Source organism: Colletotrichum fructicola (assembly GCF_000319635.2).
Source record: "Colletotrichum fructicola Nara gc5 chromosome Unknown KSG_Nara_v1_contig09, whole genome shotgun sequence".
In the NCBI taxonomy this organism is placed as follows: domain Eukaryota; kingdom Fungi; phylum Ascomycota; class Sordariomycetes; order Glomerellales; family Glomerellaceae; genus Colletotrichum; species Colletotrichum fructicola.
The window spans coordinates 1607033-1621937 of record NW_027094059.1 but is presented as its reverse complement, the minus strand read 5'-3'; the positions used below and the strand labels follow the sequence as shown (position 1 = coordinate 1621937).

The following is a 14905-nucleotide window of genomic DNA, read 5'->3' as shown; positions in this document are numbered from 1 at the left end:
CACACCGGAGCCAACCACAATTGGGTCGCTCGCTTGGGGGTTGTTGATGCAGACGCTGTGATAGAGATTGTCGGCGGCTACCGTGACTGGTCGAGTGCGTGAGGGGGGAAGGAGGGAGGGCAGAGTTGAGGTAGGCTACGCGCTGTTGGTCATGGAATTCAATTTCCCTTGCCTTGACATTTTGTTGGAGGTACTTTTGATAACTCGCTTGTTAGACCTTGTGGTTTCGGTTCGATGTGGCGATGCTACCCGCAGCGTCCGGCCCTTGCAGGAGGTCGGTTCGGGCTGACAAGGTGGATGGAGGGTTAGAGCTTTAGGGACAGTTGTGGTTCGGATTTTGTGTACGTTGTCGTTGGGTTGGTTGTTTGGTTTTGGTGCAGCCGTTGGTTACCGGTGAACTATTCAGGTTGCAATGGGGGCGATGTGTGTTGGCTACCCTTATGGCTCAGCCTGCCTTGATCTTTCAAGGATTCCGCCAGAGGATGGGCAAGCAACATGTAGTTTGATGGGTTTTCGGTGACAAGAAGGTTTACTGGGCTAGCTGAAGGGTTGTGTTGCTTGGACATGGGGGCATTCATAGCTATTTTGTGTTTTGCTGTGACTTGTACCCATCAGTTCCGGTTGCTTCTTTGTGAGGCGTCAGGGAGTCTAGGTTACCATAGGAGGAGTTTTGGATAGGTATTCAGAACTGTACGAGGATGCGAATACACAAAACTGATCGGTTGGCAACTGTCATCGCTGTCTTTCCAGTGGTTCACTTGGGAACGAGACGAATATCAACCATTTGTTCAGAGAGTAACGCATCCGAATAATTTCACGTACAACCGACTTTGATGAGGCTTTTGGAATACGGGCCTCTTGTCATCGGTTCCGGCAATCGTAGACAGCTTAAGCAAAGCTCCCGATGACATCTTACAAGCAAGACCAAGACGCGTGCGGGATGGACCTCACAATGTGATACTTCAGCACCGCAAAGGTTTCTTCTACTTCGATCAATGATGCGAAGAGTGCTGCCTTTTCAACGACGAATTGTCTACCGCTGCCTTCACTCTCACTGGTGAATTGTCACATATCTGGCACCAGCTGGGGAGGGAGAGTACGGACAACTCTGCAGGCTCTGCTGATCGACTCAAACTACTCACATCTCCAGTCCTTTTCTGTGTACCTTAGAGAGAAAGGTGACTGAGCAGGGAGTTCAACTTGCCAAAGAAGCACATCCTCAACTTGTTTGCAAAGGGTCACGTTGAAGGAGTTCTCGGCATCCCTGCCTCGAATGACCATGTAGGCAACATAGTATCGGCGGTGAATGGCAGCATGGAGCATCGGGACTACACGACGCCGCAAGCATTTCCAGCCTGATATATGAAGCTGGCGTCTCCTATTCATCCTACCTAATACCTTGGATCAAGTAGAGACGACGACTAGAAATGCTGTTCGGTGAAGTCCAATGTCTGCGTGCAAACCTCTAACGATACGTCGTGTATCTCCCTGCGTTCATTTAGACATCGGACTTCCATGTTTGGAGACAATAAAAGAGGTAGACTGGTACAGGTCATCTCGAAGTCAACTTCTTGGCATATATCAATTGAGCCTCCGCAGGCAGAGAGGATTTAACCTCACGGCACAAGAGGTTTGATACCTTTAGTTCGTCTCTGTGACGAAGACGATTTGTACGGATTTTCTGCGACTGAAAGTCCTCCCAAGCCTGCTTGGAAATTCCTGTTCAGCGTTGTGTCGACGGCTGTGTGGGCAGACACGCTTGCCGTGACCTCGTGAACCGCGCGGTCAAGTTTTCCAACACCAGCAGGCCTCAATCAACTAAGCTAGCCCGGCAAAGTTTTCTCTCGGAATCCTAGAGGCGAGGAAGAATTACGTCGACAATCCCAAGCCTCCAATACAAGTCACCGTCACGCAGCGCACGGAAGGATCCCAAACGACGATGGTGGGACCGCCGTGGCGGTGTCAAACTCCGACCAAGATCATCTCTATCAAATCAATCAACCCTACCCTAGAAGCATCGAAAAAACCCCCGTCGCGCACTGATAAGCGCTTGCCTGCTGACGCTGCAGTTGGTTATATTTCGTCAAGTCACTCCGAGTCCCGTCATCCGAGAAAAGGAAAGGGACACGCAACTTCCAGGCTCCGACATTTTCGGACGATGGCTCCCCCTAGTGTGTAAATCTGCAACAGGTAAGTTGATGCGACAATATTGGTAGCCTGCTTCTTGCTAGGCAGACAAGTAACAGTTTCCATATTTCCCCCTCTTCGCCAAGTCCTCGAGAGCCTCATTAGGGAGACGCATAGTCCTTGGGGAACAAGGCAGGCTATGTGAATAAGTGTTTGGGGTTGTGTGACTGTTTGCACTTTGGTGCATGTAAGATGACACTGGGATGACACTGGTCAGCTAGGACGAATGAGGGAGGGCGTAATAGCAGGTTGGGCTATTAAGTCACCGCCACACTGTCAGCATGCAGGCATCAATATTTACGACAGAGATGCGTAATGCAATTGACTGGAACATGACCAGCTTGGTGAACATACGCAGTACCAAGAGGGCAAACGCTCAGGCACACTTAGGCCACACGTTACACATACACACACGGGCGCGATTCACGCTGATTGTCAGTGCTACAACTAAAGCAGTCTGATTCTGTTTCTACTGCTACGAAAAGGTTGAAAGACCAATGAAAAGACGCGGGTTGAACCTGTTTTAGGTTTCTAGGTATTCTGACAAAAGAGGAAAAAAAGCCATGAAAAAGGAAACAAAATCGATGCCCTTTTTGATAGGAATTATCAGTCCCTTCCCTTGTGAACGCCGTTATCCCACCGTATGTCCGTTTCCCCGGTCCGTTTGTGTAAACCGCACGCCAGTCTGAAATGAAATGTGGCCCAAGAGAGAAAAAAAAGAAAAGGAACAAGGCCAAGAAATGGGGAGGCCCAATCGCCAGTCGGCCTCGTCATAGCAATCCAGTATCTGTAGCAATCGAAGAACTCGGTCTTTCTCTAAAGGAAATACTTGATTCAATCAATAATTGAATCGATGTGCATAGCTCGAGTTCAACAAGTCATATGACAAGCTGTTGGGCCGATCGGGCGAATTAGGGTGTGGTGGTTGTGCTAGACCGCAACTCCGACTCCGTGGCAATGGGCGGTGGAGACTGGAAATTCGTGCCCAAGATCCTAGCAGGGTTGTGTGTTTTTGTGGTGACCCTCGCTGGTGAGGGAAAATTACCACAGTAGGTGCAACGTGGCGATGGCCGCAGCCACATGAAGTGTAGACGCATGCGTCGCCATCGGCAATAGTGTTGCCGTCTTGGATTTGGCTTTTTGGGCTGTCGAATCAGGGCGCTAGTATCGCTTCTCAAGACCGACTGAACCATCGACAAGGCGCTGAAAGTGCGCTCGAGGGGTCAATGCCCGGGTATCCTTCTGAAGGTAGAACGAAAGTAGGAAAACAACAAATTCAATGAATCGCTGCACAAGTTGTGGTTCCGCTGCGAATAAGCGCTCAGGTGGACTTCCTGGGCTTCATCGACTTTGTCGGTCTCGCAGGCTTCGTCGGCTTCACAAATTGGTCTTGGTTCTTGGGCGACTGTTGCTCTTGCTTTACTGATGACGTGCCGGGCCTGACGACTTCGAAGACGTGTCTGCTCACACAGCTTCCTTCGGGTCGGACGTCGACAACCTGGTCCTCAGGAACCATCTCGTGCTGAAGAGGCCAACCGGCACGGCGACACAGTTCCGAAACGACAACGTCGCAGTCGCCCAGCAGGTCGATGTCGAAGTTGATGTGACTCACAGCTTGTCGCGAGATGTAAATCTGGGGGATGTTGCCGGGTAGCCAGCTCACTATTTCTGACACCGGCGTAACCTTCAGACTCGTTCCAATGACGATGACAAGATCGACCTTGTCGCGATCGTGCTCAGTCAGGCGACGGCTGAACTCGTCAGGCAGAGCCTCTCCGAAGAAGGTGATGTCCGGCTTCATGACACCCGCGCTAGGAATGTCATACTCATCGTCGGTTGTCGAGTCATCGGAGCTGAAGCGGCGGCGCTTCCTCTCAGTCCCCGCAGAACGCTTGCGCTTGGTGCTGCCATTGGGTCGGAGGTTCTGGACGCAGCGAGGGCATCGCGGAATCTTGCCGGCCTTGATGTCGGGGAAGATATCGTCACCAACGCACTTGAAGCCGCACTGAACGCATGTGGCGGTTGCGAAAGAGCCGTGGCACTGCACCATCTTGTCGGCAGAGATGCCCGCCTTGGCCTCGAGGTTGTCAATGTTTTGGGTGTAGTTGGTGAGCAACTTGCCCTTCTTCTGCAACATTGAAATGAATGCATGTGTAGGCGTGAAACGGTTGGTAGACGGCAAAATATCCTTGGCAACGGTGTAGAAGATTGTCGGGTCCTGCTTAAAGACGGAAATGTCAAACACTTCTTGCGGGTCATTGAGGCCCAAGTGCTCGAGTTGTGAGTAGAGACCACCCTTGGAGCGGAAATCGGGAATGCCAAGCGAAGTGGAGATTCCGGCGCCAGTGAGAACGATGATGTTTTGACTCTTGTTCAAGAGCTCCACGGCGTCATCAACCGTGTTGAAGCGCCACAGCTTCGCGCGCTTAGACAGCTCTCTGCTAATGGCGAGCGACAAAATGCTGAAGTAGGCCTCATCTTCGGCGCCCTCCAGGAAGTTGGGTGGTTTGATGCCAAAGGCTGACAGCAACTTCTTGGCTGTGTAGCTGCCGGCATCGACGGTCCTTCTACAGAATTCTGCGGGACCGAGTGCTCTGAGCTGGTGGCGCAGGACCATGGCCTCGTCAGGCGAGCATGTGTCGGGATCTTTGGGTGTGGGTGGGCGAGTTAGCATCAACAAAACGCCAATGGTGGGAAAAACACGTAATCCAAGGCTAAAAGTAGCATTGTATTGCCATGCCCCTTGTCCGGGTAATTGGGGGGGAGAGAAAGTGTCAGAGAGAATTGCGACCTACCATCTGAGGAAAGTTTGGCATCGCCCAGCTCTGCGAGAGCGTCTTCCAGCAAGGACTCAGTTTCCCAGCAGGACTCCTTGGCGTCTTTGACGCGTGCGTCGAGTTCTTGAAGGCCGACGGCGTGCTTGATGTCGTCGAGCGTCGGGTTTTCGGGTACCTTAAACGTGTCCACCTTGTAGGCCGCGCCTGCCTTGGATTTGTTGTTATTGCGCTTCTTGACCGTGGCGGCCTTGCTCGCCGCCCGTTGCGTCTTCATTTTTGCAGCTCTGTTGTGTTGAGTTTGCGCGTCTGTTTGCTGACAGATGGACTGAAAACAAGACGGGAGATGGCAGATGGGTTGGTGTGCTGAGATCTGATGGAACGAGATGAGGCAGACCAGGTGTTGTAGTAGTAGAAGTAGAACAACGCAGGGTAGCTGGGTACGTGTCTCGTTGAAGGTGAAGTGTGAGCGCGACTGCCGACCAGCCGATGTGGTATATTTGTGAGACAGGGCAAAAAATAGCCTGGACAAAGACGGGCCTGGTATGGACTGGGTGAAGGGGAAATGAAGAGCGACAAAGTTGGCGCAGTGGGAAACTCTTTGGCCCTCGAAATTGCCTCGCGAAGTCAAAGGTTGACTCGAAGGGAGGGGATAAAGATGGGGGAAGTTGAAGTTGTGTGTGTTTGGTTTGACGGAAGAAAGAATTATTAAGTTGCAGACGGTCGGGCCCTCGAGGGTAAGAGAAAGAGAGGGAAAGAGGGTTGGGAGGGAAAAAAGGATGCCTTGGCTGCAAATGAGATTTGGCTGTGGCCGAGTTCCGCCTTTTCGCTCGAAACCCGTCGGTTATCTCCCTGCTGGGTGGCGTGACGAAGCTGGCCCTGTGTGCCCAGGTCTTTGTCTAACAAGAGATAGATTGTAACTGGCAAGAGCGCGCAGTTGGTTGATCGACGCGATGGTGAATCAACAACGACTGGGGGGTGCTCGTTTGGAGAGCAGTTGATGGAGAGGGCAGTCGAGGGAAGGAACGACGGGTGGTGGATGGGATGGGAGGTGATGGGACGGGAGAGAGTTTCCCAAAGTCGAGTTTGACGGAGGGAGGGAGAGGGAGAGATTAGAGAGAGTTGCAGTAGTTGGCGGGGAGAGAATAAAGCCGACCGAGGGGGACGGGATGGTCTGGAATTAATGGAATGGGATGCGTGTGTGTTTGGATCCAACGGGATGGACGGGATGGGATGGGATGGGATGGGCAAATAGTGTAAAGGAAAAGCCAGCAGCAAAAGACGAGGTAAAGTGCAGCCCAGTACGGTTACGCAGTAGACGTAAAGTAAGGTAAGGTACGGTCAAGTAATGAATGGGGGTATGTAATGGAATGGGAATAAGTCCCAAGGTAGACCAGGTTGTAGGTAAGCAAGCGAAGGGGAAAGAAGAAAAATAGGCTAGCAGCAGAGGGACGTGAGTTCCGAGGGAGAAGGGAAACACGAAAGTGGGCGCCCAGATCTGGACCCTCAAGACGATCAACTGCGCGAAAGCGAGACCTCCAGCTGGTATGGTAGCTGCTCTGCTGTTCTGCTGTGGTGGGAAAGAGAGAGCGAGTCGAGTGAGAGGGAAAGAAAAAGAGTACGAGAAGGACGACGAGGGCGACTGCCACCAATGCAAATCCACCTCACCTCAGCCCAGATCGAAGCCAGGTTAAAAAAGGGAAGGGCAATCAAAAAATGGCAGAAAGGTTGACCGGGGGGTACCGTCTTAGTCGTTGGTAATACCCAGACAGGACGACGACATGCAGCCCGATACCTAGATTCTTTCCTGTCTCTGTCTGCCTCTCTAACCTGTTGCTGGTATTACGAAAGAAACGGACGGCGATCGATTCCATTTGCATCACATGGCTGACACTTCAATACCTTCACGCGTTGCAGCACGCGAAAAGGAGACGATGAGGCAATATCAGGTCAGGTCACTGGGGAATAACGCGCAAACGCAAAAAATGCGAAGAAGGGAAACGAAGCAATGAGAAACGCAAATGTACGCCGAAATGTACCTTTGCAGTTCACGTCCAGGCAGCGTACCGGGAAATCTAACCTAACGTGTGTGAACGTGTTCAATCTCGTCCAACCAGACCTCAGCTCGCAACATGCTTCCAGTCAGCTCACAATCTGCAGTCCTGTCCTTCCGTCATCAGAAAGAGTTTCGGAATCTGGCTCCAAATGAAACTCCATCATCACCAGCTGATTCCCATACATCACGGCTCGTAATTCTGCATCTACACGTCCTACTCAACTCTAGACTTCCGCCGTCGTGTGCTCCGTGCTGCTCTGATATAATAATCATCACCGTGTAGACCTTGGCCAATGTCCGACCGGGGGGTGGTGAGTGACAAGGGACCAAGACACACACACCACGCACGCACACGAGGTCCATTCCCACATAGTCAGTCATGCTCACCGTATCACCGCCCGACGCCAAAAAATCTGATCAGCGACGTGAACATCAAGCCCGATTTCCATCACTTTGCAGACCTTTTGACAATTCCTCATCATCAGCATCAACTCCGGCCGACTTTTAGCAGTCTTTCAGCATTTCTGTGAGTTCCCTACGGCTGTGTGGCGGCCACAAACGTCTGTCCCTCCTCTACCTCGTCTTAGCTTGGCTTGTCTGATCCGAGCGAGTGACGCTCCCAGGATGATTAACTCCTTGGCGCCAAAAATGTACTGTACCCCCTTATCTACCTCCGCCCTCCCTCTCTGTCTCTGGCCTCTCTCGTACTTACCTTGAGGAGAATGGCAAAGCCGATCGAAACCAGCTTCCAACATCGAGAATCCTCATTCACCGTTCTGCTTCTCGTCCTCCCTTTTTCGGCAAAGTAAGTGCCAAGGGGTTAACCGCCTTCCACGCCTAGCTCGCTGCTACCAACAACATGAGAATATCTCCCAATATTGTCGTAATAATTGTCACTTTTCAGTTGCTCAGCCCCCAATGCATCATCGCTCCAACAGAAGCACGCAGAGTACCTGAGTTTTTTTTTTTTTAAAGCCTGCGCCAAACTCGCCCTCAAGCCAACTTTATGCCTCTTTCTGATCCTGCATGTGACGGGCCACATCCCGGCTGGTTGCGTGCGTTACCACAAACGCTAACCAACCCGACGAGCCAAACGCCATTTGAGAAAACAATAATGAGGAGGGGAAACCCGAGAAGAACAGGTGCCCCCCAAGATCAAGAAATCTGAACGGTCTCAAGAAGTGATCACTCCTTTGTCCGGAATAAATGCGTCCAGCTTATGAGATGATAGTGGCCTGAACAGCAGGAACGCTGCTTGTGTGGTGTAAGATCGAGATGATTTGCGCAACTCGACCGACACCCCCCGGACGCGCCTCGGCCTCCATTGCCGACCGCAGCAATCACTCTCCGCAAATCATCGCATCATGGACACTTCGCCCCCTCATGAAACATATCCGTTCTCTTCCCAAACACCCGTGTAATCTATCAAAGTGATAACAAAACCACCCTTCCAATAGCCTGCCGGGATCCCAAAGGTTGCCCAAACTGTTTCCGGCAGACTTGACGGGTTTCTAAATCAGAGAGAGTGAGAGAGGGTGAAAGGACTCTCGATTTTCAAAACCCACCGTCTTGGCCCTACCTTCCTCCTTGGCGGACCATCGCCGACGCGCCCTTCTTTTTTCTTCGTCATGTGCTACGCCAGTACTTGCTCTCAGTCCACAAGTCTCATCGAATCTTGACTTTGCGGGGTGGTCGGCCCACCAAACATGCCCTGAACACTAATGTTGTACACTCCGGCGCTATCGCTTCATCTGCGACTTCATGAGTCGTACTGTCTCTTATCTCTACGTTGTGAATTTCGCAGTTGAAACTATCCGCTCAACTCTGCCTGTCAACTGTGCAATTGTCAAGCCTCAAGATTCAGTTTGCATCATATTGCATTTCATCTCAGACCGTTCGGGAACCCCGCGCAGTCAATAGGCGCCCCAGAAACCGGAACTCTAGAAGGAAATGTGTGTGTATCATGTAAACAACACTGGGATGCCCAGACTGACCACATTCTGCCGCTATTTCAAGTGCCCGCTAAATGAGACTTTCGTACTTATCCAATCCGCTCTTTGGCTGCTGCGACTGTTGTTGTTGCTGCTGCTGCTGGAAGCCAGACATGCTATTCATGCTCAAGTTGTTCATCATGCTGTTCATGTTGCCGCCCGACGCCATTCCCATACTGCCCATGTTCATTCCAGGCCGCAACCCCATAGTGTTCATGCTGTTCATACCGCTCATAGTGCTCATCGACTGTTGACCCATCATGCCCATGCCGGTGTTAGTTGCAGGCTTGTTGAATGCACTCATGCCTGACTGTGTCGGCGTGTGACTGGGCGGCGGTGGTAGGCTAAACCCGGATGAGCCGGATGAGCCCATTGAATTCTTGCCTGGCGGTGGTGGCAAGGAAAATGAAGAGGACTGCGACAAGCCCGGCCTCTGCCCGCCAAGCGACAAGTTGGACATGGATGAGTTAATTCCGCCAAAAGCGGAGCTCGGAGGTGGCGACATGGAATTTCCGGCCGAGAAGCCCGGAGTTGACGCCGCCGACGACGACGACCATGGGTTGGAAGTTGCAGTGGCCGCTGTAGACCAGTTGATTGAAGAACTTGTCTGAGTTTGTGGTTGTGCTGGTGTTTGAGCTGTTGGTTGCAGAGGCTTTGAGAACTGAGTCGATGTCGGAGTCATAGCTTGGAACCCACCCAAGTCAGGCGTCACAGTACGGAAACCTGGCGCTGGCTTTGACGCTCCCAATTGCGAGGTTGACGGCGCATTTGTTTGGGTCGGACTCGGAGTTGACCATGAGAACGCCGGAGCATTCGGAGTTGCGGATCTGGATCCGCCAACGGGCGAGGTAACTCTGGCTGGCGCAGGCGCATCGTCCCAGCTAGGGAAGGCTTCCGACGTAGATGTTCGTGTTGCTTTGCCTTTGACTAGACTCTCGAAATCGTCATCTGTGCCACCGTTGGATTGATCAAACCCAGTTCCGCTCACGCCGCCGAAGCCCAGGAAGTCGTCATTCGGAGCAGCTGTGCTGCTGCCGTTGGTTCCGGACAGCTCTTGCAGCTTCTTGGTTTGCTCATCCTCAACTCGTCTGGATAGCTTCTTAATAAGGTCCATGAAGGTCTGGAATTGCTTTAGATTAAGCAAAGGCCCAAGACTCATATGCCACAAAATGGGGAGAATGTCCATTGCTACGAAGTCAGCATCGGCAGCCTCGCCCACAACATGCAAGACGCTCAGAGCCGCCATCATTACAGCAGGCTCCTTTGTCTTGATGGCCTTGACCAAGGGGACAATCTTCTCTTGCATGGTGTATTTGTCCAACATGCTCGATGATGCAGAGGGCTTCTTCTTCGCACCGAAGGCATCAAGACCGTCATCTTGGCCATCTGGTGTTCCGCCGCATAGCACAACGAAAGCTTGGCAACCCCGCACCTTGATGGCAAGACTGCTGGTCTTACTAAAGACCGCCGCAATCACGGGGAAGAGCTCATTCTTGATGGTGCTAAAGTCAAGGACTGGTAGAATAGAGGGGAGTCCTCTCAGAGCAGCGTCAACAACAGCGGGAGTTGGCGCTTCAATTGCTGCGTATACCACAGGTAATATGTCTTCACAGGAGTTAGCTGACGTCCATAATTAAGAGAGGTTCTACCCGGAAATCTTTACCGTCCGTAAACTCCTTGCCGTTACAGTTGTTGCAGATAGTTGACATGTGCTCCAGGACAACCATCAAACCGGCGTCTTTGGTAGGGTCTCTCTCCGGTGCTTGGTCCTTCTTCGGAGGAGGAGCAAACGTGTCCTTGAGGCTTGGTCGAACCTTCTCCGCAAATACTCGTCTCGCTGATGGCAGCAAGTCGACGATGGTGAAGACATTCTGAAGAATTAGGGCGATGAGATCCTTGTCCTTCATTTCTTCAAGAAGTGCTGGCATTAACTTCTTCTCCATGACCGTCTTTGGGAAGGACGGCAGAACCTTGACGAGACCGCGCATGAACTGAGCCTTTTCATTGGGTGTCTTTGCCGGGAAGGCATCGAGGAAGCGAATTGTGGACACAAGCACGTTGTTGAAGTATTCGCTCTCTTGAAATTCCCTGGCTGTCAACCGTTGAGCCGGCCGACGGGTGATAAGGCGTGGCAGGACGTGAGTTGACAACTCTTTTGGTAACGGCCGAGATGATAAGAACTGGTTCGAAGTAGATGGAACCGTTGATGAGGAGGTAAATGTCCTCTTATAAGTAGACAGACTGCCATGGGCTTCGATGGGTGACTTGTGTGGTGAGTTATAAAGAGACACAGCCAGAAGACCCAACGAGAACATATCGGCAAAAGTTGTAAAGTTGTTATCAAGAACGAAATCAGGAGAAGTGTAGTCGAGGTTCAACTGCACAAAGCGAGGCAGTCGAGGGTCCGGGTTGAGTATCTCCGAGAGGCTGATGGGTTGGAATGATGTCGGCTTGTTTGACCCCTCGGAAGGGCCGCAGAAGGCCAAACCGCTGATTTTCCAATCCGACTGTTCCGGGTTAGCTGAGATCAGTACGATGAATGCCTTTGCTATGAGCTGGCAGGGGTTGACTAACCTTGGAATTCACAAGAATCGCATCTGGAGTAAGGTTTCCATGGACTAAGCCCGCATTCTCATGCAGGAACTCCAGAGCTTTGCTGATCTGGAGCAGTCCCTTCTGTATTTCCAATTCGTCAATCTCCAATTCGCGGCGGCGGCGCACGCCGTCCGAGTCTTCCGTGACATATCGACTCGACCGACCGCCTACCCCACCACTTCGCTCCTGGTCGTCCTTGTCTTGCAACAAGCTCGCCAGCGAAGCCGTGACAGCTTCCGTGACGAATTGCAGCCCGCCACCCCTCGTCTCCTCCACGGGCTCAACGAGCTCGAGGATGCTCGGGTGGCGCAGCTTAGCCAAGCTTGATGCCTCCTTCTTCAGCCTCTCTACGACCTCTTCCGTCGCCCGCTTGAAAGCCGACGCGCCGGAACGGCCCAAGCTATTGCCATGACTGTCGAGGCCTTTCTTGTCGAAGACGAATACGCTGTAGGGCTTCCCGGTCGACTTCTTCTTGCAGTCGTAAATCTTCCAGGGGCCGGCGGTGGACGTCTGGGTGGAAGAGATGGAGTAGTTCGCAGTGATATTTGTCGATGATATCGACTTGAGCGCCGAGGAGAACATGATGGCGTGTCTGGGAGTTCGTTCGTTGGGAAATCGTTCGTCTTGGTCGTCGTCAAGGCGGAGGAGACAGGGCTCGAGGAGACTCGATCGTCATGACGGACAGGGTACGAATTGGGCGTGTTTGCGCCAAGCTGGGACCCGGCTGTCAACTTCTCGCGCGCGCGCAGGAGGAGGTGGCCTCTTTGTCTTGGACGGTGACGCAGGGCGAGGGTTGTCGTCGCAATTCCGGCTATATCGTTGGAATTCAATCGAGGCTCGATTGTGCGTCGATTCGAAATTCAAAGACAGGTGGTTGCGCAATTTGGCAAGTTGGCTCAAGCTGATGTTCAGCCGCGTCGACTTCCACGTCGCTGATAGGCAAGAGCGTCCCAAATGCAATCAGCAAGATATCCATGTTTTAGCGATGATCCCGCATAGGTACGGTAGGTAGGTACTACGGCAGGCACCCCTGCAGCTCCGGGTTGGTGCCGTCACAGTGTGGTCTGCATCCAAAACACCTCCCGCCAAGCAAGCAAGCAGAGCAAGCAAGCTGGGTTGGGCAGCTCCCCTTGGCCTGTAGGTACCTACCGTACAGCCTTTACGCGGGACAGCTTAGGTTGCCTGTACCGGGGGCAGCCCACTTTTGCTGGTCGCAGCTTAGGTGCCCCCAAACTCCTTAGGGCCAATGAAGCCACCAGAGGGGGTGGCTAGGGGGCCAATTATAGCTACCTAGTTACCTTATGGCTGACCTAAGCTTGCAGTCGCAGCACTGGACCTGAAGCTGCAGCGCGACGGGTCCGGCTCCGGGGACCCTGAATGATTGACGATGGAAAGCGACGGCTTTGCAACAGACCCAAGTCCGATAACGCTCCGATGGGCCTTCTGACTCCTCCTCCTCCACGCTATCTTCAAATTGCGCCCGACTCTCTGCTTTTACCACGCTCTGGATTGGTCAATTGGTTCCGCCGTTGACCGCAATTGACATATTCCAGCTTTGTTTTCTAGAAAGAGTCACTCTCTTTTGTATATTTAACTGCTTTGTCCCGCGCAATCTTTTTGGTTGTTCAAACTCAAAAACTCCTGTTTTTTTTTCTTGTATACCCACAAACAGCCGTCGCCATGATGCGACAACTTTTCCCGCGCGCCTCCCGCGCCGCCGGTGCCCTCAGGTTATCACAGACTTCCCCCAGACTAGCAGCTGCGGCATGGCAGTCAACAAGACTCTACAGCGTCAAGCCCGAGGCCGCTTCCGCGGCCAAGCCCGTCGGCATCGACGCCTCCAAGCTCACCATTGAGAAGACCAAGAACCCGGGAACGCTGGGCAAGCCGGAGGAGCTCGTCTTCGGCCGCAAGTTCACTGGTCAGACCACCTGTGACGTCTTATGATAGACCGCAATTGCTGACCGCGCGCCGCAGACCACATGCTCACCATCGAGTGGAACCAAGAAACGGGATGGCTCGACCCCAAGATCGTCCCCTACCAGAACCTCTCTCTCGACCCCGCGACCTGCGTCTTCCACTACGCTTTCGAGTGTTTCGAGGGTATGAAGGCTTACAAGGATAAGAGCGGTCAGATCAGACTCTTCCGCCCTGACAAGAACATGGCCCGCCTCAACAAGTCTGCCGCCCGTATCGCTCTGCCCACCTTCGAGCCCACCACCATGATCGAGCTCATCTCCAAGTTCGCCAACCTCGAGAAGGACTTCATCCCGGATCAGAGGGGCTACTCGCTGTACCTGCGCCCGACGATGATCGGTACCCAAAAGACCCTCGGCGTCGGTCCTCCGGGCTCTGCCCTGCTCTACGTCATCGCCTCCCCCGTTGGCCCCTACTACCCCACCGGCTTCAAGGCCGTTTCTCTTGAGGCCACCGACTACGCCGTCCGCGCCTGGCCCGGCGGTGTCGGCGACAAGAAGCTCGGCGCCAACTACGCTCCCTGCATCGTTCCCCAGCTCGAGGCCGCCAGCCGCGGTCACCAGCAGAACCTGTGGCTCTTCGGCGAGGAGGAGTACGTCACCGAGGTCGGCACCATGAACATGTTCGCCGCCATCAAGAACAAGGAGACCGGCCAGAAGGAGCTCGTCACCGCGCCCCTCGACGGCACCATCCTCGAGGGTGTCACCCGTGACTCCGTTCTTGCTCTTGCCCGCGAGAGGCTCGTGCCCGAGGGCTGGATGGTTTCTGAGCGCAAGTACACCATGAAGGAGCTCGAGGAGGCGTCCAACGAGGGACGTCTCATCGAGGCCTTTGGTGCTGGAACCGCTGCCATTGTCAGCCCCATCCGCACCATTGCCTGGAAGGGCAAGTCCATCAACTGCGGCCTGACTGAGGCCGAGGAGTCTGGCGAGATTGCCCTGAGAATGAAGGGCTGGATGGAGGCCAGACAGTACGGTGATGAGGAGCACGAGTGGAGCTATGTTGCTCCCGCGTAAACATTGGCCAGCAATGAATTGTAGATTTGTAGATATCCAAAAAGGAAAGCGTGTGCAATAGAACCTGAGAAGCTTCAAAACGTTATTTGTCATTCGGTGGTGATTTGTTCCACTTGACATAGGTCCTGGCAAAGTGAGGCAGTCTGTCGAGATCGAACACAGCCTGACGGCTGCTAAGAGCAGTTGAATGCCCATACTTGGCCAGTCCAGCGCCGCCGGAGTGGTTTGACCAACACCGACAATGAGTCAACGTAGGTGGAGGCTCCGTTGAGCTTTAGCGTCATTGGAAGACAGAGATATGGCTGCCGC

General features: G+C 53.1%; 3 protein-coding genes across 3 annotated transcripts; 1 reads left to right on the top strand and 2 right to left on the bottom strand.

Annotated features, from left to right (window-relative positions):
* Positions 1–3508: 3508 nt before the first annotated feature.
* On the bottom strand, positions 3509–5238 carry CGGC5_v014736 (NAD-dependent protein deacetylase hst1; the record flags this gene model as incomplete). Its single annotated transcript, XM_032029624.1, has 2 exons — positions 3509–4833; positions 4983–5238. The coding sequence occupies 2 exons, from the start codon at positions 5236–5238 to the stop codon at positions 3509–3511; spliced, it is 1581 nt and encodes a 526-aa protein (XP_031890842.1).
* Positions 5239–9039: 3801 nt separating this feature from the next.
* On the bottom strand, positions 9040–12185 carry ppk32 (Protein kinase domain-containing protein ppk32; the record flags this gene model as incomplete). The annotated part of the gene is made up of 3 exons (XM_032029623.2): positions 9040–10613; positions 10672–11515; positions 11583–12185. The coding sequence occupies 3 exons, from the start codon at positions 12183–12185 to the stop codon at positions 9040–9042; spliced, it is 3021 nt and encodes a 1006-aa protein (XP_031890841.2).
* Positions 12186–13283: 1098 nt separating this feature from the next.
* Positions 13284–14596, top strand: BAT2-0 (Branched-chain-amino-acid aminotransferase, cytosolic; the record flags this gene model as incomplete). Its single annotated transcript, XM_032029622.1, has 2 exons — positions 13284–13524; positions 13581–14596. 2 exons carry the CDS (start codon positions 13284–13286, stop codon positions 14594–14596), a joined length of 1257 nt encoding a protein of 418 aa, XP_031890840.1.
* Positions 14597–14905: the final 309 nt, after the last annotated feature.